At 34.0% G+C, this 24,465-nt stretch overlaps 1 protein-coding gene across 1 annotated transcript in view; it reads right to left on the reverse strand.

The window, feature by feature from the left end:
- Positions 1-24,465, reverse strand: part of LOC148943114 (ras-specific guanine nucleotide-releasing factor 2-like) — a 441,376-nt gene that overhangs the window by 80,194 nt on the left and 336,717 nt on the right. Inside the window, exons 14-15 of the mRNA XM_089102441.1 lie at positions 7,084-7,233; positions 1,404-1,612 (exon numbers count right to left, since the gene is read on the reverse strand). Of these exons, the coding sequence (XP_088958567.1) occupies positions 1,404-1,612; positions 7,084-7,233 (359 nt within the window). The remainder of the gene's footprint in view (positions 1-1,403; positions 1,613-7,083; positions 7,234-24,465) is intronic.

The following is a 24,465-nucleotide window of genomic DNA, read 5'->3' on the forward strand; positions in this document are numbered from 1 at the left end:
TCAGATTTTCTATAACATTAATAAATTAAAAATTGACGAGACTTCTTAGAATAGCTATAATTATATAACTATATAACTATAATTATATATATGATTATATACTATAATTATGACATAATTATATGTTATAATTATATATTAATCAGTTTACTTTCATTAGTTTTTTTTTCAGAAATCTTAGTTATTATAATAATTAGGCTATCTTTCTTTCTATTGTTGTTTTTGATCATTTGACAAATAGAATTCTAACTATTAAAAATATATATGGTTTCGGTGAAATACAAAGGACATTTAATCGGTGCAACAGTTTGAAGAGAAAAGAAAGGGGAATGGTATTACCATTACTATATCAAATGAAACTCAGAGAGGAAAGAAACTAACAAAATGAAAAATAAAATAAAAAAGGGGTGAAAAAACGAGGATTTTGTTAGCCAGTGGCGAACTATGAAGAAAACAAATTACTATATGTATTTGCATTACTATATGTAGCCTATACTAAGATTAGTATGGAGATGTCATTTGTTGTTATTGTAGATGATAGGACAAATAAAAACTGTTTTTAATGATAGGACAAATAAAAATTGAAATAAAAATTGTTTTCAGTAAAGCGCAAATGATGTTCTGGCCTTCAGATGGCTAAGGAAGCGCTCTCCATTCTTGTTTGTCGTAATTTCTGTTTCATTTTAAGTTTGACTTGACTATTCATTTGAATTTTTTTCTCGGTTCCATTTATTCATTAATAAAAATTTCTGTTCATTTTAAGCTTAAATAATTTTATTATGCTAGTACTTTACTGCTTTAATACTACTGCTACCTACTTTATTCTGCTCGTCTTTGTTTTAAATAATGGTCTTTTTCTTTGAATTTTTTTTGGAAAATATTTTTGGAAAAATTAAAATGGTCATTAAAACTTTGTTTTCAAAGGAATGTAAAGTATGTGTTTTTTTTCTATAAGCAGGCGATAGAAACTTCAAGCAGGGCAACTCTAGGATTCTCTCAGATTGTCAAAAAATTCGCTAGTATTTAGAAGTTTTTAATGAAATTAACAATGAAACGATTTCAGGTCCGCCCAGTTTCAAGTGGGTACATAAAGAAATATAGGGGAAAACACTTGAAGCAACGAATGATTTGCCTCCATTCATGCATAACACTACCTGCCAAGTGCTGAACATCAGGAGATCGGTGCCTGCGCTACCCGGACCTCACTGATCCGTATGCAAAAGTTTGTTGTTTTTCTTGCTGATGAAATTAAAACTATACGCTGCATCTAAAGATGAACCCATGAAATATTAAATGCATACCGGCTTAATACGTGTTAAATTTTAGGAAAGTATTCATATTCACTTTTCTTACCATTTCTTCAATTGTATTAACTGCTAATAATAGAAATAAAGTACACTTACACAACAGAGCTTCGAGGGCTTAGTGGAGGATGTATCTCTGGAGGCTCAGCATTGTAGAAAACTTTCTTGAGAGCTTCAAGTACCATGACTCCATCGGTGAAGACACGGTAGGTCAAGAGGAACGTGTTTAAAAAATCAATTGACAAAAATCGGAGATCCGTGAGGCGCTCCAAGAGTCTTTCGGGCGTGGCGTATCTTATTTGAGGAACCTGTGAATGATACTTGAGATAACTTTCGGCAAATCACGCCAGAAACAAAAGTCGAGGACACTGGCCGAAGTAGTTTCTTTGATAATAAATCTTAGAACGATAAATTATGTTTATTTTTTTAAGATAAGAAAGAAATGTTTTTTTTTTATAGAATCAAAATTTGTTTTCTAACATAGCTGGAACCTGGTAAAAAGCGAATCACGATGCATAGTGACCAAAATTCTAAAAGTGTATTTTCTAAGATAATGTTTAATGAGAAACATTTCACAGTGAGTGCTGATTTGGAAATAGTAAATATTACACTACTTTTTTACTAATTTAACTACTATGTAATAGTTAATATTAACAGAATCATAATTTGCAATTATTAATTTTGTTTTAAAAGGAGACTGAAACCCCTCAAAAATGAAATCAAATGGATGTTCAAAGAACTCCAATGAAGTCAAGTGTAACTTGCAGTCCCCTAACCTGATCAGCAAGAAGCAGCATTTTTGCATGTGTTGCCCTGCTGTGCCCAGTTTTCCCAAGAGTCAGTCAAACCAGTGGTCGTAAAATGTAGGGAGGGCTCATTTAAACAGAAATAAGAATATCTAGTATCCTTTTTAAGTAAAAAAAAGAGATCGTGTTGTGACGATTCCTGTAGTGATTTGGAAGAACGGGCTGCACCGGTCGTTGACTTGAATAGCTCTCTGTAACATGGTGTAGAGCTTTCAAGAGTCTGCAGTATTTCTCAGGGAGGCCAATCGATTCTAGAATCCACCAAAGGGCTTCTTGGTTCACTGAGTCGAACGAAGCACGGAAGCCGATGAAGGCAAGAAAAGCTTTACGTCGGAACTCTGTAGCCTTGTCTATTGTCTGTCGAATCCTGTAAATCTTTTCGATGGTTGAACGGGCCAACATATAAGCAGCTTGCTCCGGTCACCGAATCCTACGAATAACATTCCGACGTCGATCCAGCAGGACCATTGAGAAAAGTTTTCTAGAAACTGACAGCAGAGATACACCATGGTAATTTGAGCAGTCACTTGTAGAGCCTTTCTCCTTCCATAAGAGGATAATGACACCCTTCCACCAACTTTCGGGGACTCTATCAGTTTGCCAGATTATGGAGAACAGAGTGTGGAGGAACAGAAGCATTGTAGGGCTTGCATATTTTGGCAGTTCGGAGCTTAAGCCACAGATAACAGCAGCTTACTTATTCTTGAGCCTTTTAACTGCATTTTCGATTTCTTAGGGGCTGAAGGGCTCATCTAGGGGAACATCTGCTTTATTTCTTTGACTGCTAGACTCGGTGAGACTACCATTTGGAGGGACGGACGGGCTGGCATTATTTAGGGGTGAGCAGAAGTGGTCCTTCTGCTGCTCAATACAGGAACCATTTTCAGAAAGAAGTGTCTTATCCCTGGATAGGACAGGTCCCAAAGTGGGAGTTTTATATTCTGTTAGATCTCGGAGATGTTAGAACAGGCTACCCGTGTCTTTATTTTTTGTAGCTAGTTCAATTTCATCAGCTTTCCTTGCAACGAACTGAGTTCGGTCCCTGTGAATGAGTCTGTTCTACACTCCATTAAGCCTTCGATAAGTGGCCATATCCCCAAGGAGTCTTGCCCTTCGTCTTTGCTCTATGACCTGCAACGTTTCATTTAGTTAGCTACAATTTATTTAAACAACATCTCTTGCCAAGCACCAGTTGTGCTACTTCCCTCATCTGCGATTTAAAATACTTCCAGGCACCTTCGCTGGTACTAAGTGTGCTAATGAGTTCGAAGCGATTCGATAACTCAATGCTATACTTCAGGCGAGTATCTGGCTCCTTAAGTTTCCAAATATCTGCAGCGACTGGCCTTCTTCCCGGTCGTTGTACTTGGAGGTGAAGCTGAAATTCAGTACACACAAGCCTGTGATCTGCATTCCCGAGCTCTGCTGATCAGTAAGTCCTGCAGTTTTTCAATGATGATCTGCAGCGTTTAGAAATAATGACGCGGTCAATCATCTTCTTTGTACAGCCGTCATTACTATAACACGTGTACTGGTGGATAGATTCGCGTTGAAAAAAGGTATGTGCGATAGCAAGGTTGTGGAAACGGCATAGTTCAAGTAGGTGAAGGCCATAATCATCATGGATACAAATGCAGAAGAAAATAAAAAAAATATTAATTTCCCTCAAATGCATAAAACGATCCAAAAGAAGAAGAAAAAAAACTTTTTCCACCCATTTCGAATGGACCGGGCTATCTTAGATACTTAGTAATTAAATTGACAGTTCTAGTGCCAATTTGAAAGGTTGAAAGCTGAGGGGGGGCCATCGGTTTCTTATCTGCTAGTCGAACCTGATGTAGCCTCTATCCTATCAATTTAGAATTTTGAGATATCTGTTTTGTTCAAAAACTTAAAAAAGGCTTATAAGTTTGCCTTTGGAATCGATATCACCGCCACAGCCCCAGTGTTAACTTTTAAATTACCCTGTTATGATAAATCAACCGCCAGAACACACAAAAAAGAGTTGAAACTAAACAAACATAAGGAAATAAATACTATAGGACGTAAGGGGTCGGCAGCCTGTTTTTGGTTCCGGGTCAGTTTTTTTTTTATAAAGTAAAGTAATACTTTTTTATAATAGTAAAGGGACGTTAGGGTCAGTGATATTTTCATTTAGTAATAGTCTTCTAGTGAACAATACCTAAAATTTTATTAAGAAAATAATTACAATGCATTTTTAAGCTTAGATTATTATCATAAAAACTAAAAAAAATTCCGTGTGGAATTCAGTGGTGACCTAAGGGTCACAGGCTGCCGAAATCTGTACTACACCACATATTCTGCCTATTTTTTGGAACATAGGTAAAATATTCCAAAATTTCTTATTTTTTTCATTATTAGCATTTGTCATACTTTCTCTAAGGCAGCTCAATTTTAAACTTGGAGGGAAATTTTCCATGGGGAGGAATTTTCCTGGGGAGATTTTCTGTGGGGGTTGAATTTTCTAAGGCCCTCATTAGGCAACAATTGATGTTTTATGGTACAAAATGACAGAAAACGACAGTTTGCTCGGTAGCAATCTCTGTTGTCATAGGCAGCACAATAGCGCTGCCTAAGTAAAGAACGATGTCACTATATGTTGCGAATTCTACTCAATACTGCTTTATTCCAATATTCTACGACTACTGGCCTGATACAGTCCCCCCTGGAAAAAAACGGAAAAGAACGGAGATACATCAGTGTCTCCTTTCGAAGATAAATGGACAGTTTCCAAAAGGATGACTCATTTGCAGAGAAATATAAGGTATAAATAAACATGAGCGCCACTAGCACATTATTGACCATAACTGAAGAATTCAATGCTCCATGGCGCAGACCATTTGGGATTTGAAATAGCAGAGTAACATCTTGAATTTTAGCTTTCAGATTTTTGAACATATATTTTAAACAAATAATTAACGTAGCTTCGACACCTTTAATATGAGCTTCCAGCATGCTCGAATATACACGAGTCAAAAGCTCTTGCACTTTAAGTGCACATTATCATAGTCACCGCAATCACGCTGCCTAAGTAAAGAACGATGTTGGCACAATGTATTATTATTTTTATTTTCCTTTTTTTTCCTTTTTTTTCCAGGGCACTTCGTATCGAAGTTGTCGTAGAAACTTCGAAAAGGGCTCATTCGATTGGAAATTGGAGTGCCTTGTGCCCTTTTTAATAGTCGAAAGTGATTTGAAGGCAACTAAAACCCCTTACACGCCCACCGTTTCCCCAAACTCATCCAATCAAAATTTTTAGATAACCATTTTGTTCAGCGTAGTTGATTTCCAGATAGAAGTTAGCAAGTGTTGTAAGTTATGCCATGGGAGAATATTCTTATAGAAAGTGTTGTCGTAGAAACTTCAAAAAAGGCTCATTTGATTGGAAATTCAAAGGGCTAGTGCCCTTTTTAATAGTCGAAAGTGATTCTAGGACAACTAACCCCCCTCATACACCAACCTTTTCCCCAAATACATCCAATCAAAATTTTGAAAAAGCTATTTTGTTCAACGTATTTGAAAGTTCTGGAAATTAGGGCTTTGAGGATGAGACCCCCCTCAAGCCCTCAGCGCAAAGGTTATAAGTTATGCCCTGGGGTGCTTATAAGGTGTTTATAAAAAGCATTGTCGTAGAAATTCAAAAAGGGCTTACTCGATTGGAAATTAAAAGGGCTAGTGCCAATTTTAAAAGGCAAAAGTGATTGGAAGGCTTGACATTTTTATAGTAACGATCGATCTGGGTTCAATGTATTATTATATTTTTTTTTTCAGACCATGGCACTTCGTATAGAAGGAGTTGTCGTAGGAACTTAAAAAATGGCTCTTTCGATTGAAAATAGAAAGGGCTAAAGCCCATTTTAAAAGTCGAAAGTGATTGGAGGGCAACTAGTCCCCCTCCCACGCCCAAACTACCATTTGCCCATTATGTTTAAAAACTAAATCTTGCCTTAAGACTAAATGAAAATGCACTGTGTTAATGCTAATTTCCAATAAGACATTTCAGCAGTATCCCAAGAACGACTGAGAGTATTATGTTTAAACTTTCGGGGCTACTTCTGCTCTTAAATATCAACCAAATCAAAATAGCGTAAGTGTATCCAATCTATCAAAGAAAGTAAACGGATTTTTTTTTGTGAATGGTATCAAGTTTTCTATTTCAGGTCACCTAGAGGAGGTATGAAACTAAATTAAACATTACTATTTGTGTCCAGATTTTAAAAGGGTGTAAGTTGTTAAAAATTGTACCGGTATTTAGTAATCAAAATGTTAATATTATTTGATTTATTAAAGTTATAAAAGTAAAAACATTTATATTTTTTCAGTAAAGTTCAAATTATGTTCTGGCCTTGGGATGGCATAGGGGTTTTGAGCCTTACTCATGTTAATTTCTGCTCGGTTTGAGTTTGACTCGGTTATTTTTTGTAATTTATATTCGTTTGGGTTTCATTTATTTATCGATTCCGATTTGCGGTTGTTTCACGCTTAGTAGATTATTTAATTTTATTTTTGCTCATTTTTGGTTTAATGGAGTTCTTTACTTTTCTTTGAAAAACTAGTTTTGTGGAAAAAGTTTTTTAATTAACTAAAAAAGATATAGTGTTAGGTATATAGAATATAAGTGGGTTTAAATACACCTAAGACGGGTCCGGGGAGCAAATACTGTTTTTATTTTGATGTTCATGGTACTTCAAGAGCCACAAAAAGTCAAAAAACAATTGAGTTCCAAAACTTTTGAATTTATTCTACTTACGCTATTCTACTTATATGATTTGCTTTCTATGGGGACCATCCTTACCCAGCGCCAATGAATGCTGTCCAGTGAACGTTGGATCAACATCAGTTGACTGTTCTTTTTCAGTAAGTCGTGACTACGTTGGCGAAACTCAGAAAGTCCCAACCCTCGTGCCCACTCTAGCGTTATAATTTCAACAAAACCATAATAATACCCTTACCTTGCAGGAATTTAATGTTCTGCTGAACCGTATGTCAACATCATCTTTGAAAAGACGTGGATCATTACGAATGGAATGAGGCTGAGAGACTGATGATGTATCTGGACCAGATCCGTGGACAAAGTCGTAAAAGTGAACGTTATCAATGCACTGAAATGGAAGAAATTCAAACTTAAATTTAAACAAAAATTTGGTTATAATACAAGTGCTGAAAGCAGTGCTTTCACTATTAACGGGCTTCATATGGCTTTCCGTATTTCACCAAGAGAAAGATGTGTTCAAGGAAATTTCTCTGAAAAACAGCGTTAAGAAAGAGCAACAATTTGAATTTCGTGTTAACATTCGTGCATTTTACTAACTTTAATTTTCAGGGTAATTTAAAAGAACCATGTTTTTGCTAGTAGTGACGGAATTATGGGTTTAAAACAGCCATAGGGGGTGTACAATTGGAGCCACTAGCCCCTAAAGACGTCTTTACGTGCACCTGGGTCTTACGCAATACTATAGCGCACCTCTAACGGTATAGTACACCTCCGTGATAGGGAGTGTTTACTTTTGGTTGTTATATAATAGGGTTTGTTTACTTTTGATTGTTACTTAATAGGACGTGTTAGAGTCCACTATTCTAGCAGGGATATTATTTTAAAAGATTTTTCTTCCAAATATTTTTCAAGACATTCCAAGATTTAAAGATATTTTTTCTTCAAGAAGTTTTTAAAGACGTTTCAAGACATTTCAAGACGTTTTTAAGAGATTTTTCTTCAGCACATTTTTCAAGACGTTTTAAGACATTTCAATACGTTTTTAAGACATTTTTTCAAAACATTTTTCCAGACGTTTCAAGACATTCCAAGACATTTTTTAAGAATTTTTCTTCAAGATCTTTTCAAGACGTTCAAAAGATTCTAAAAAGATTCTAACAATCTAAAGGTTTTTGTCCATATTAGAATTCGAAAGAGATTTCTATCCCATGGAATGGAGCCCTACACAGCTTGACTATGAAAGCTTTGCTAATATTATTGTTCGGTTAACACTTTCTACGTTAAAACCTATTGCAAGCAAGGAGAGCCCCTGTCCCACTTAATAGAATGATTAAATGGATCGTATGTTTTCCCACAACTGCAATAATTGACATGCAGGAGTGAAAATTGATTACTAGAATCTGGTTACATTTGATATACACCTGCTTGTTGAGTAATGCTTTAGTGGATATCCTCAGTTAATATTGGGGTTACTCTTAGCGCATTTTTTTTTAGTAATAGAGTATCAAAAGTCTATCTTTTCCTCTTCACAGTAGAGATGTCCTAATATCTCCCACGAGGACAAAACCCCTTCGAATCCCGATCCGGACACTTTTTTTTTTAAAAACTCCCACGAGAACCACGTGGTTTATGGTTTTCTCACTGAGAATGGAAAAGCAGTATTTTTCTCACTTGAAAAAACAGGAATTTTCTCACATTGATGGTTGTTTCTTGGACGGTTATGTGTGTTGGTCAATTTATTTGATGTTTTTCATGGATGTCAACAGCAATTTATGTCTGTTTTATGGTTTTTGTCAATGAGAATGGAAAAACAGTATTCTTCTCACTTGAAAAACAGGAATTTTCTCACATTGATGGTTGTTTCTTGGACGGTTATGTGTGTTGGTCAATTTATTTGATTTTTTTTCCTGGATGTCAACAGCAATTTATGTCTGTTTTATGGTTTTTGTCAGTGAGAATGGAAAAACAGTACTTTTCTCACTTGAAAAACAGGAATTTTCTCACATTGATGGTTGTTTCTTGGACGGTTATGTGTGTTGGTCAATTTATTTGATGTTTTTCATGGATGTCAACAGCAATTTATGTCTGTTTTATGGTTTTTGTCAGTGAGAATGGAAAAACAGTATTTTTCTCACTTGAAAAAACAGGAATTTTCTCACATTGATGGTTGTTTCTTGGACGTTTATTTGTGTTGGTCAATTTATTTGATGTTTTTCATGGATGTCAACATCAATTTATGTCTGTTTTATTGTTTTTGTCAGTGAGAATTTGAAAAACAGGAACTTTCTCACTTGAAAAACAGGAATTTTCTCACTTTGATGGATGTTTTTATGGTTTTTGTCAGTGAGAATGAAAAAACAAGAACTTTCTCACATTTATGTCTGTTTTATGGTTTTTGTCAGTGAGAATGGAAAAACAATAGTTTTCTCACTTTCCTGGATTATTGAGTCATTAATCAAATTATTTCCGGGGAAGTTAATTAATGTCTGACAGATGACGTCAAGTTAATTAATATCTTTGATGTATTTCCAAAGAGAATTGTTTCCGGGGCAAAGTTTAGATCACACGCGACAGATGATGTCATGATTGATTGATTTGACACGAAAGGGGAATTAATTTGTTGTTTCTAAGGGGAATTATTGATTCTCGAAAGGGGAATTAATTTGTTGTTTCTAAAGAGAATTGTTTCCGAGCGAATGTCTATTAATGTCTTTGGAGTTCTACCAAGAGAATTGTTTCCGAGTGAATGTTTTGATCTTAGCAATCAAGAGATTGATTCACGAAAGGTTTTCCATATAATTTGAAATGTGTCAGCAAAGAGATGACAAAACAAAAGGAATACTCTGAAATTACGTTTAGGGATTATTTGGGCAAAAGCGTTTTATATATTTTATGGAATTATTTCGGCGAAACAGTTAGAGACATTTTAAAAGATGATTTAAAAAGATGATTTTAGAAGAGGATTTGAGGGTGAAACTCTGTGGTCGTTATAATACACAAGTTCCATTTGAACAGTGTTGTGAGGTCCTCTACCCCAACCCCCAAGGGTGCTCATACCCCACCCCAACCCCGAAGGAAGCCCCCGGTCCCCAAAGATTCCCAGGGCTCCCAAAGGGCCCCCGGATCCCCAAACACCCCCCCCGGGCCCCCCAAAGAGTCCCCTCTCCATTTTAATACTTTTTTATGGCTTTATTATATCTTTTCAGAACAAGTTCCTTTCATAATGTCATTCCTAAACCCATTTTCCAACTTGAAGTACCAATCCGTTTACCCACAACTATACTTTACAGCTTTTTGGATACCTCAACACCAAGAAATATTTTTCAAAGACCATTTCAGAGCAACTTCTTTTCTCAATGTTCATTCTAAACCAATTTTCCAACTTGAAGCATCCACTCTTTTCACCCACAACTATACTTTAAGACCATTTCAGAGCAATTTACTTTCTTAATGTCCCTCCTAAAAATTATTTCCAGGTTTGCTTAATTATGTTTTTACCCCACAACTATGTTTAACAGAATTTGTTATACATACGACCTAAGAACGGAATTTAAAAGGCCAATTAAGAGAAAGAAACGATCTTATTTTCCCTCCTAAATCCATTTTCCAACTTGAAGTACTTATCTTTTCACTCACAACAATACTTTACAGCTTTTTGGATACCTCAACACCAAGAAATACTTTTCAAAGACCATTTTAGACCAAATTACTTTCTTAATGTCCCTCCTAAACCCATTTTCCAACTCGAAGAACTTATCTTTTTCACCCACAACTATACTTTACAGCTTTTTGGATACTTAAACACCAAGAAATACTTTCCAAAGACCATGTCAGAGCAAGTTACTTTCTTAATGTCCCTACTAAACTCATTTTCCAACTTGAAGTACTTATCTTTTTCACCGACAACTATACTTTACAGCTTTTTGGATACCTCAAAACCAAGAAATACTTTTCAAAGACCATTTCAGAGCAAGCTCGTTTATTAATCTACCTTATAAACCAAGTTTCCAACTTCAAGTAATTATCTTTTTTATCATAACTATACTTGACAGCTTTTTGGATGCCTCTACACAAAGAAATATTTTTCAAAGACCATTTCAGTGAAGTTTGCTTTCTTAATGTTACTCCTAAACCCATTTTCCGACTTGAAGTACTTACCTTTTTCATTCAAAACTATACTTTACAACTTTTTGAATGACTCAACACCAAGAAATACTTTTCAAAAACCTTTTCTGAGCAACTTACTTTATTAATGTCCCACCTAAACCCATTTTCCAACTTGAAGTACATATCTTTTTCACCCACAACTATACTTCACAGCTTTTTGGATACCTCAACACCAGAAAGTATTTTTCAATGACCATTTCAGAGCAACTTACTTTCTTAATGTACCTACTACACCCATTTTCTAACTTGAAGTACTTATCATTTTCACTCACAACTATACTCAACAGCTTTTTGGATATTTAAACATCAAGAAATACTTTTCAAAAATCATTTCGGAGCAATTTACTGCCTTAATGGAAACCATCGGCACATTTTAAAATATTAAGTAATTACCTTTTTTAACCACAACTGTGCTATACAGCTTTTTTGATTCCTCAGCATCAATAGATACTTTTAAAAGACCATTTCGGAGCTAGCTACTATCTTAATTACACTCCTAAACCCATTTTCCAACTTGAAGTACTTATCTTTTTCACTCACAACTATACTTTACAGCTTTTTGGATACCTCAAAACTAAGATATACTTTTCAAATACCATTTCAGATAAAGTTACTTTACTAATGTCCATTCTAAATTCATTTTTAAAAATTATGGACTTATCTTTTTCACATACCACTAAATTTGACAGCTTTTCGGAAGCCTAATCACAAAGAAAAACTTTTCTAAGTAATTTCTAGATCAAGTTTCATTAATTATGTTCATTATCAAACCATAATGCCAATTGTATTTCTTATCTTTTTTCACCCACAACTATACTTTACAGCTTTTTGGATACCTCAACACTAAGAAAAACTTTTCAAAGACCATTTCAGAGCAAGTTACTTTCTTAATGTCCCTCCTAAACCCATTTTGCAACTTGAAGTACTTATCTTTTCACCCACAACTATACTTTACAGCTTTTTGGTTACCTCAACACCAAGAAATACTTTTCAAAGACCATTTCAGAGCAAGTTACTTTCTTAATGTCCCTCCTAAACCCATTTTCCAACTTGAAGTACTTATCTTTTTCACCCGAAACTATACTTTACAGCTTTTTGGATACCTCAACACCAAGAAATACTTTTCAAAGACCATTTCAGAGCAAGTTACTTTCTTAATGTCCCTCCAAAACCCATTTTCCAACTTAACGTACTTATCTTTTTTCACACTCAACTATACTTGACAGCTTTTTTAATACCTCAACACCCAGAAATACTTTTAAAAGACCATTTCAGAGCCAGTTACTTTCTTAATGTCTCTCCTAAACCCATTTTTCAACTTGAAGTACTTATCTTTTTCACACCAACTAGACCTTACAGCTTTTTGGATACCTCAACACCTAGAAATAATTTTCAAAAACCATTTCAGAGCAAGTTACTTTCTTAATGTCCCTCCTAAACCCATTTTCCAACTTGAAATACTTATATTTTTCACCAACTTTCTCAATGAAAAAGAAATTAGTTTTTAATCAATTCTATTTTTCCAAATAATATAAAAATTTTCCACTTCGGTTCAGATTATACTCAAACGGATGAAAAATTTAAAATAATGTTCCAAATTTTTCATAGAAGATAGAGAAGTTCAAGTTCTCTACTGAATTTTACCAAAGAACACGCTTCAATTCTAATTTCTCCAGAGAAAACAAAAATCTTACACTTCAGTTATTTATTTCAAAAGGACATAAAGAAATTTAAAGTTCAATTCTAATTTTTCGGTGGAAGATAGAAAAAGTAATACCATACTTGTGAATATTTTCATGGAAGATTAAAAGTTCTAGTTCAATTTAAAATTTTCTCAACGAAGTGAAGAAAAGTTCAAGTTCTCTTCTGAACTTTACCAAAGAACACACTTCAATTCTAATTTCTCCAGAGAAAACAAAAATCTTCCACTTCAGTTCTTTATTTCACAAAGACATAAAGAAATTTAAAGTTCAATTCTAATTTTTCAATGGAAGATAGAAAAAGTAATACCATACTAGTGAGTATTTTCACGGAAAATAAAAAGTTCTAGTTCAATTTTAAATGTTCTCAACGAAGTGAAGGAAAGTTCAAGTTCTCTACTGAATTTTGCCAAAGAACACAATTCAATTCTAATTTCTCCAGAGAAAACAAAAATCTTCCACTTAAGTTCTATATTTCACAAAGACAAAGAAATTTAAAGTTCAATTCTAAATTTTTCGGTGGAAGATAGAAAAAGCAATACCATAGTTGTGAATATTTTCACGGAAGATAAAAAGTTCTAGTTCAATTTAAAATTTTTGTATTCATTTGCATTTTTTTCAGTTTTCTTAATTAATTAATTCAAAAGTTTTTTTTAAATAATTCTAAGAAAGACCGTAACTGATGCGTGATTCATTTGTTTTTGCCTTAAGAAGATAAAAGCTATCAAGTAAAAATTCTTATACAGTGAATCAATTTAGGACTATCGAATAGCTACCCAATGTCAGACGCCATTTGTTCCTAAGATGAATTTAGTCTATAAAAAACAAAACACTTTTAATGCAGACAATGGTCTTAAAGCTTTGTTAAACTAAGTTGATTTATTTGATGCTTGATAAAACTATGTTCGACGGTGGATAACTATGTAATAGCTATTATAGAGCAGGTTCCCCTCCTAAAATGTGGTCTTTTGAACCCCCCTCCAATATGTTCGTCCGACCCGGGGCAACGAAAAAAATTGTAACTAGAAAATTTTTTGAGGTGCTTTTAAAAGTTTTTTGTAAGCCCCCTCCCCTCCACCGAATAAAGTCAAGCTATTGTAGATCAGAACCGAAATTACTTGTCAAGCATCTCGTTGCTTGGTATCCATAAAAAGATAATTATTTATAATAGTATAAAAATTATAGTTATTTAGACACTGACAAAGGAACTGAGACAATTGGCCTCTTTTGGCCACTAAACTATTAACACCTTACTTCTCTGGTAATCAAACAGTTCGTGGTAACGAACTGTAAGTAAGGAGCACTGTATATATAATTAGCAGTATGATCTTTCCCTATCTCACCCATTCCAAAAACCCGGACCAAGGTGCGAGTGCTCCAGAGAACGTATAAGGTCTTTAGGTGACATTATAAGAACGTATACGCGACATTAGATCTTTAGACAAGTCAGATTTCTTTTGAACGCGAAACTTGGCTTTAACGTTGGAACACTAAATTTGGAAGAAACTAATTTGAAATTAATTTATTCCAATACATATATGGAAATCGGTAATTAGTAGTGCAATGTTATTATCAGATGTTTTTAGGAATTAAAAGTAGGTTTCGAAGTCCTAAGTTGGTTTTAAGGCATTTTAAGAAATTTTCTGCCAAAATACGTGTTCCTGGGTACTTGGACCGCTAATGGCAGATCAAATGAAAGGAGCTGTTTGTACGCACCGAAATATATATAAATATATATATATATATATATATATATATATATATATATATATATATATATATATATATATATATATATATATATATATATATATATATATATATATATATATATATATATATATATATATATATATATATATATATATATATATATATATATATATATATATATATATATATATATATATATATATATATATATATATATATATATATATATATATAGATAATTTCGGAGACCACCCTGCCTTTCCATGACGGTAAATAAAAGTAATAAATAAAAGAAATATCTGGTATTTTTTGTGAATTTCTATTTCACTGTCTATTAAAAGGATTTTATCCCTATTTGAACTTTTATTTATTATATATATATATATATATATATATATATATATATATATATATATATATATATATATATATATATATATATATATATATATATATATATATATATATATATATATATATATATATATATATATATATATATATATATATATATATATATATATTCGGCGCGTACAAACAGCTCCTTTCATTTGATCTGCCATTAGCGTTCCAAGTACCCTGGAACACGTATTTTGGCAGAAAATTTCTTAAAATGCCTTTAAAACCAACTTAGGACTTCGAAACCTATAATAAGGGAACCTGCTCTATAATAGCTATTACATAGTTATCCACCGTCGAACATAGTTTTATCAAGCATCAAATAAATCAACTTAGTTTAACAAAGCTTTAAGACCATTGTCTGCATTAAAAGTGTTTTGTTTTTTATAGACTAAATTCATCTTAGGAACAAATGGCGTCTGACATTGGGTAGCTATTCGATAGTCCTAAATTGATTCACTGTATAAGAATTTTTACTTGATAGCTCTTATCTTCTTAAGGCAAAAACAAATGAAGCACGCATCAGTTACGGTCTTTCTTAGAATTATTAAAAAAAACTTTTGAATTAATTAATTAAGAAAACTGAAAAAAATGCAAATGAATACGAAAATTTTAAGGTGAACTAGAACTTTTTATCTTCCATGAAAATATCCACAACTATGATGTTACTTTTTCTATCATCCACCTACAAATTTACAATTTGAATTCAAATTTCCTTATTTATTAGTGAATGAAATAACTATAGCGGAAGATTTTAGTATTATGTGGATAACGTAAAATTCTAATGTGTTCCTTGGTGAGATTCAGTAGAGAATATTAACTTTTCTTCACTTCATTGTGAAAATTTAAAATTGAACTAGAACTTTTTATTTTCCGTGAAAATATTCACAAGTATGGTATTACTTTTTCTATCTTCCACCGAAAAATTAGAATTGAACTTTAAATTTCTTTATGTCTTTGTGAAATAAAGAACTGAAGTGGAAGATTTTTGTTTTCTCTGGAGAAATTAGAATTGAAGTGTGTGTTTTGGTAAAATTCAGAAGAGAACTTGAACTTTTCTTCACTTCGTTGAGAAAATTTTAAATTGAACTAGAACTTTTTATCTTCCATGAAAATATTCACAAGTATGAAATTACTTTTTCTATCTTCCACCGAAAAATTAGAATTGAACTTTAAATTTCTTTTTGTCTTTGTGAAATAAAGAACTGAAGGGGAAAATTTTTCTTTTCTCTGGAGAAATTAGAATTGAAGTGTGTTATTTGGTAAAATTCAGAAGGGAACTTTAACTTTTTTTTTTTCTATGAAAAATTTATAGCATTATTTTAAATTTTTTCATAACTTTGAGTAAAATGTGAACGGATGTAGAAAATTTTCATATTATTTGGAAAATTAGAATTGATTAAAAAATAAGTTTTTTTTAATTGAGAAAAGTGGGTGAAAAAGATAAGTACTTCAAGTTGGAAAATGGGTTTAGGAGGGACATTAAGAAAGTAACTTGCTCTGAAATGGTCTTTGAAAAGTATTTCTTAGTGTTGAGGTAACTAAAAAGCTGTAAAGTATAGTTGTATGTGAAAAAGATAAGTACTTCAAGTAGGAAAATGGGTTTAGGATGAACATTAAGAAAGTATATTGCCCTCAAATAGTGATTGAAAAGTTTTTCTTTGTGTTGAGGTATCCAAAATGCTGTATTGTATAGTTGTGGTGAAAAAGATAATTAATTAAAGCTGGAAAATTGATTTAGGAGATACATTAAGAAAGTAACTTGCTCTGAAATGGTCTATGAAAATAATTTCTTTATGTTGAGGTGCCCAAAAATCTGTAAAGTATAGATAAGTGTGAAAAAGATAAGTACTTCGAGTCGGAAAATGAGTTTAGGAGGAAGATTAAGACAGTAACTTGCTCTGGAACGGACTTTGAAATGATTTTCTTGGCGTTAAGGTATCCAAATAGCTGTAAACTATAGTTTCGGGTTAAATATTTAATTAATTAAAGTTGTAAATTTGGTTTAGTAGGGAAATTAAGTATGGAACTTGCTCTGAAATTTACTTTTAAAAGTATTTCTTGGTGTTGAGGTAACCAAAAAGCTGTAAATTATAGTTTTGGGTGAAAAGATAAGTACTTCAAGTTGGAAAATGGGTTTAGGAGGGACATTAAGAAAAGTAACTTGCTCTGAAATGGTCTTTGAAAAGTATTTCTTGGTGTTGAGGTATCCAAAAAGCTGTAAAGTATAGTTGGGGGTGAAAAAGATAAGTACTTCATGTTGCAAAATGGGTTTAGGAGGTACCATAAGAAAGTAACTTGCTCTGAAATGGTCTTTGAAAAGTAATTCTTGATGTTGAGGTATCCAAAAAGCTGTAAAGCATGGTTCTCGGGTTAAACAAATAAGTACTTCAATTCTGAATATGGGTTTAGGATTGGCAATAAGAAACCATGTTTCCCTCAAATGGTGTTTGAAAAGATTTTCTTGGTGTTGAGGTATCCAAAAAGCCGCATGGTCTAGTTGGGGTGAAAAAGATAAGTACTTCAAGCTGGAAAATTGGTTTAGTAGTGACATTAAGAAAGTAACTTGCTCTGACATGGTCTTTGAAAAGTATTTCTTGGTGTTGAGGTATCAAAAAAGCTTCAAAGTATAGTTTTGGGTGAAAAAGATAAGCACTTCAAGTTGGAAAATGGGTTTAGGAGGGACATTAAGAAAGTAACTTGCTCTGAAATGGTCTTTGAAAAGTATTTCTTGGTGTTGAGGTATCCAAAAAGCTGTAAAGTATAGTTGCGGTTGAAAAAAATAAGTACTTCAAGTTGTAAAATCGGTTTATGAGGGACATTATGAAAGTAACTTGCTCTGAAATGGTCCTTGAAAAGTATTTCTTGGTGTTGAGGTATCCAAAAAGCTGTAACGTATAGTTGTGGGTGAAAAAGATAAGTACTTCAAGTTGGAAAACGGGTTTAGGAGGGACATTAAGAAAGAAACTTGCTCTGAAATGGTCTTTGAAAAGTATTTCTTGGTGTTGAGGTATCCAAAAAGCTGTAAAGTATAGTTGTGGGTGAAAAAGATAAGTCCTTCAAGTTGGAAAATGGGTTTAGGAGGGTCATTAAAGAAAGGAGCGTGATACTAATTGTTCTTTGAATAGTATCTCTTGATTTTGAGTTATACATAAAGCAGTAGAGCACGGATTTAGGTAAAAAAAAAAATTAATTAAAGTTTTAAAATAGGCTTATGGGTGTTATTAAGGAAGTAACTAGATTCGAAATGGTATTTGAAAAGTATTTCTTCGGGACTAAATATCTTAATAGCTGTAAAGTATATTTTTGGGAGAAAATGATAAGTACTTCAAGTTGGAAAATGGGTTTAGGAGGGACATTAAGAAAGTAATTTGCTCTGAAATGGTTTTTGAAAAGTATTTCTAGGTGTTGAGGTATCCAAAAAGCTGTAAAGTATAGTTGTGGGTGAAAAAGATAAGTACTTCAAGTTGGAAAATGGGTTTAGGAGGGACATTAAGAAAGTAACTTGCTCTGAAATTGTCTTTGAAAAGTGTTTCTTGGTGTTGAGGTATTCAAAAAGCTGTAAAGTATAGTTGTGAGTGAAAAAGATAAGTACTTCAAGTTGGAAAATGGGTTTAGGAGGGACATTAAGAAAGTAACTTGCTCTGAAATGGTCTTTGAAAAGGATTTCTTGGTGTTGAGGTATCCAAAAAGCTGTAAAGTATAGTTGTGATGAAAAAGATAAGTACTTCAAGTTGGAAAATGGGTTTAGGAGGGACATTAAGAAAGGAGATTTCTCTGAAATAGTGTTTGATATGTATTACTTGATGTTTAGGTATCCAAAAGGCTGTAAAATATAGTTTTGTATGAAAGAGATAAGCACTTCAAGCTGGAAAATGGGCTTAGAAGCGAACATTAAGAAAGTCACTTGGTCTGAAATGGTCTTTTAAAAGTATTTCTTGGTGTTGTGTTATCCAAAAAGCTGTAAAGTATAGTTGTGGCTGAAAAAAATAAGTACTTCAAGTTGCAAAATGGGTTTAGGAGTGACATTAAGAAAGTAACTTGCTCTGAAATGGTCTTTGAAAAGTATTTCTTGGTGTTGAGGTATTCAAAATGCTGTAAAGTATAGTTGTGAATGAAAAAGATAAGTACTTCAAGTTGGAAAAGGGATTTAGGAGTGAAATTAAGAAATTAACTTGCTCTGAAATGGTCGTTGAAATCTATTCCTTGGTGTTGAGGTATTCAAAAGGCTTTAGAGTATATATGTGGGTTAAAAAGATAAGCACTTCTACTTGTAAAATGTACTTAGAAGCGACATTAAGAAAGTCATTTGGTCTGAAATGGTCATTGAAAAGTATCTCTTGGTTTCGAGGTAACAAAAAAGTTGTAAATTATAGTTATGGATCATAAAATAAGTACTTCAAGTTGTAAAATGTGTTTAGGAGGGACATTAAGAAAGTGACTTGCTCTGAAATTGCCATTGAAAAGTATTTCTGGGTGTTGAGGTATCCAAAGAGCTGTAAAGTATAGTTGTGAGTGAAAAGATAAGTACTTCAATTTGGAAAATGGTTTTAGGAGTGATATTAAGAAAGTAACTTGCTACGAAATGGTCTTTGAAAAGTATTTCTTGATGTTGAGGAATCCAAAAAGCTGTAGAGCACAGTTGTGGGTAAAAAATGTAATTACTTAAAATTTGAAAATGGGCTTAGGGGTGTCATTAAGACAGTATATTACTCCGAAATGATCTTTGAAAAGTATTTCTTGATGTTGAGGTATCCAAAAAGCTGTAAAGTATAGTTGTGGGTGAAAAAAATAAGTAATTCAAGTTGGAAAATGGGTTTGAGAGTGATATTAAGAAAGTTACTTGCTCTGAAATGGTCGTTGAAAAGTATTTCTTGGTGTTGAGGTATCCAAAATGCTGTAAAGTAAAGTTGAGGGTGAAAAGAATGGATGCTTCAAGTTGGAAAATTGGTTTAGAATGAACATTAAGAAAAGATGTTGCTCTGAAAGGGTCTTTGAAAAATATTTCTTGGTGTTGAGGTATCCAAAAAGCTGTAAAGTATAGTTGTGGGTGAACGGATTGGTACTTCAAGTTGGAAAATGGGCTTAGGAATGACATTATGAAAGGAAGTTGTTCTGAAAAGATATAATAACGCCATAAAAGTATTAAAAATTGGAGAGGGGACTCTTTGGGGGGCCCGGGGAGGGGGTTGTGGGATCCGGGGGCCGTTGGGGAGCGCGGGGTATCTTGGGGGCCCGGGGGCTGCCTTCGGGGTTGGGGTGGGGTATGAGGACCCTTTGGGGTTGGGGTAGAGGACCTCACAACACTGTTCAAAGGAAACTTGTGTATTATAACGACCACAGAGTTTCACCCTCAAATCCTCTTCTAAAATCATCTTTTTAAATCATCTTTTAAAATGTCTCTAACTGTTTCGCCGAAATAATTCCATAAAATTTCTAAAATGCTTTCGCCCAAATAATCCCTAAACGTAATTTCAGCATGTTCCTTTTGTTTTGGCATCTCTTCGCTGACACATTTCAAATTATATGGAAACCCTTTCGTGAATCAATCTCTTCATTGCTAAGATCGAAACATTCAGTCGGAAACAATTCTCTTGGTAGAACTCCAAAGACATTAATAGACATTCGCTCGGAAACAATTCTCTTTAGAAACAACAAATTAATTCCCCTTTCGAGAATCAATAATTCCCCTTAGCAACAACAAACTAATTCCTCTTTCATGTCAAATCAATCAATCATGACATCATCTGTCACGTGTGATTTAAACTTTTCCCCGGAAACAATTCTCTTTGGAAATGCATCAAAGACATTAATTAACTTGACGTCATCTGTCAGACATTAATTAACTTCCCCGGAAACAATTTGATTAATGACTCAATAATCCATGAAAGTGACAAAAATACTGTTTTTCCATTCTCACTGACAAAAACCATAAAACAGACATAAATGTGAAAAAGTTCCTGTTTTTTCATTCTCACTGACAAAAACCATAAAAACATCCATCAAAGTGAGAAAATTCCTGTTTTTTCAAGTGAGAAAGTTCCTGTTTTTCAAATTCTCACTGACAAAAACCATAAAACAGACATAAATTGATGTTGACATCCATGAAAAACATCAAATAAATTGACCAACACACATAACCGTCCAAGAAACAACAATCAATGTGAGAAATTCCTGTTTTTCAAGTGAGAAAAATACTGTTTTTCCATTCTCACTGACAAAAACCATAAAACAGACATAAATTGCTGTTGACATCCATGAAAAACATCAAATAAATTGACCAACACACATAACCGTCCAAGAAACAACCATCAATGTGAGAAAATTCCTGTTTTTCAAGTGAGAAATATCCTGTTTTTACATTCTCACTGACAAAACCATGAAACAGACATGAGTTAATGTTGAAATCCATTAAAAACAGCAAACAAATTGACCAACATACACAAACATCAAATAAACAACCATCAATATGAGAAAATTCCTGTTTTTCAAGTGAGAAAAAGTCCGTTTTTTCATTTTCACTGACAAAAACCATAAACCATACATAAATTGCTGTTGACATCCATGAAAAACATCAAATAAATTGACCAACACACATAACCGTCCAAGAAACAACCATCAATGTGAGAAAATTCCTGTTTTTTCAAGTGAGAAAAATACTGCTTTTCCATTCTCAGTGAGAAAACCATAAACCACGTGGTTCTCGTGGGAGTTTAAAAAAAAAAGTGTCCGGATCGGGATTCGAAGGGGTATTGTCCTCGTGGGAGATATTAGGGCATTTCTACTCTTCACTACACATAATTTAGCACTTATATTAAATGTAACCTTGAACGAGCACACGTATGAACATAGGCAACAAGATGCTTAAATTGCGTAAATGTAAAGTAAAGGAAATGTAAAGAATGAAGGCTTTTAATTGTACATACATGTTTTATTAATACGCAAAAATTACAAGCATTATTAAAACACAGAAAAAGCAGTAAAAACACAACAAAGGGAAAAACAAAACCTTAAAAAAGCTTATAAAGAATTAAATACAAGCAAAAAGAACAATGAATTAAAGAAAGGTGGGAACACTAGCAAGCAATTCTACCGTGGGCCCTAGCATTCAATCCCATCGGACCTCTAGCATACAATCCTACAGGGTTGCGAGCATCCTGTTCCACCGGGCCCCTAGTAACCAATTCCAACGGGCCCCTAGCAACCTATTCCACCAGGGGATGGCAAATTTCAATGTCAGCCAACATCTAGAAAAATCTGAATCTCCTTTTGACCGAACTGGAGTGACTTCTAAAGGTGATAGAAAGGGACACTTATTTTATCTAGATTTGCATCTACCGACGGGATAAAAAGTGCTTGATTGATTTTCGACCAGTCATAACGGTGTAGAGGTGCTGCAGGACCAATATATTTACTTTGATGAACAAAAGACGGCAAAGTGATTGAGCAGGCTATGAGATGATGATCAGACAATTGATAATCAAACACGACCTTTACTGTATTGGCTTGCAAATCACTCGATACTGCTACATGATCCAAGTTGGAAGTTCACAAGGACCTATAACATATGTAAAATCACGCGTTTAAATCAAACAATCAACAAACCACTGAATATACCCTTAACTAGTGTTGTACGTGGCGAAGCTTGAAAATTTGGCTATGTTCATTTGAAGACCCCCCAGAGAATTAGAAATGAACTTTTTGACGCTTAAGGGACAATCCTCCCCCAGCCTAAATAATGAACCACCGAGCTTTATCCCTAATACCTGAAGCTTTATTGTACACAACTTTACACAATTTTTTCAAGCCTCAACTGAATCATCTAGTCATATGACGCGTTAAAATAAATATCTCTGTTAACCATTTATTTTGTGGGACTACCCGCACTTTTACAAACGAATGCGTTACCGTACGGCATTGCTGCCTCTGATACTCGAGACCCAATATGCGTATAGTTTTTGATAATTCTAAATCAACTGACTATCTCAGAATTTTTGCACAATAGCACTTTCGCCTTCATTTGGTTAGAACTGTTGTTTTGTATCACAAAACGGCCGAAAACGCCGCTTTGCTAAGGACAGTCCTTTTGCCTGAAATACAAGTCTATGTTAACCGTTATTTTGTTGGACTACCAGCAACTCTAAAAATTAATGTGGCACCGTAAGGCATTACTGCCTCTGAAACTCGAGGCTCAATATCCGTATGGCCTTCCTTTGGCTAGAATTGTTGTTTTGCACCAGAAAATGGCTGAAATCACCATTTTACTATAACAGTCTTTTGGGCTAAAACAAATGTCTATGTTAACCGTTGTTTTGTAAGGCTACCAGCACCTTAAGGAACCAAGGCAATACCATACGGCATTACTGCCTCTGAAAATGGACTCTCTGAAAATGCGTAAAGAGTTTTGATAATTATAAATCAATTGGCTATCTCAGAATTTTCACACAATAAGTTTTTGGCCTTCTTTTGGCTAGAGTTGTTGTTTTGCATCACAAAATAGCTGAAACTTCAACTTTGCTTTAGGACAATCTTTTTGGATAGAGTAAGTGTCTGTATTAACCGTTTATTTTGTGTGACTCGTATCTGTTAGATCCTTTGTCCGAGAGGACGAGGGTTCGAATCCTATTTTACTGAATTATTTGGGTTTGCGACGGGGGTCAGTGGCGTAAATCTTTAAACTCAGCTAGTGTCGACCCAGTATTAAATGGGTACCTGGATATATCAGGGGAAGGTAAACGAGAAGAGTGTGCGAAAGCACAGGATGGTTGGCCCCAGCCCCCCATTGCACTTCCTGGCTGAAGTGCAGGATGGTTCGCTCCCAATCCCCAATTGCACTTTCTGGATGAAGGGCCAAGAGACGGATATCGGCACCGCCATTAGGGACTGTAATGTCCAATGCCGTATTCTTTACCTTTTCCTTTTATTTTGTAGGACTACCTACAGCTTTAGGAACGAATACGCCACTGTACGGCATTACCGCCTCTGAAACTGGATACTCAATATGTGCATATTTTTTCGGTAATTCTAAATATATTGACTTCCGCAGAATTTTAACAGAATAGATTTTTGGCCTTAATTTGGCTAGAATTGTTGTTTTGAAAACCAAATGGTCGAAAACGCCGCTTTGCTGTAGGACAGTCCTTTTAACCAAAATAAATATATATGTTAATAGTTTATTTTGTAGGACTACCTGCGCCTTTAGAAACGAATGTGCCACCATACGACATTACTGCCTCTGCAACTAGAGAATTAATTCGCCTATTGTTTTTTGATAATTCTAAATCAATTGACTATCTCAGAATTTTCACACAATAGCTTTTTGACCTTCTTTCGGCTAGAATTGTGGTTTTGCTCGACAGTCTAGCTGAACCCACCAATTTACTGTGGGACAATCTTTTTGGCTAAAATAAATAGGCTATGTAAACCGTTTATTTTGTAGGGCTATCTGCAACTTTGGAAACGAATACCCTACCGTACGGCATTACTGCCTCTGAAACATGAATCTCAATATGCGTATAGTTTTTCGAATCAATTGACTATCTCAGAATTTTCAAACGAGGACAATTTATATTGATTTTTTTTCTTCGTGAAACTTATTGTATGTTAATTTTTTGCTCTTGAAACTTGTTGTACTTTTTTGT

The sequence above is a fragment of the Artemia sp. Qi Xiang Cuo genome, chromosome 16, assembly GCF_049724085.1.
Source record: "Artemia sp. Qi Xiang Cuo chromosome 16, ASM4972408v1, whole genome shotgun sequence".
Taxonomy (NCBI): Eukaryota; Metazoa; Arthropoda; class Branchiopoda; order Anostraca; family Artemiidae; genus Artemia; species Artemia sp. Qi Xiang Cuo.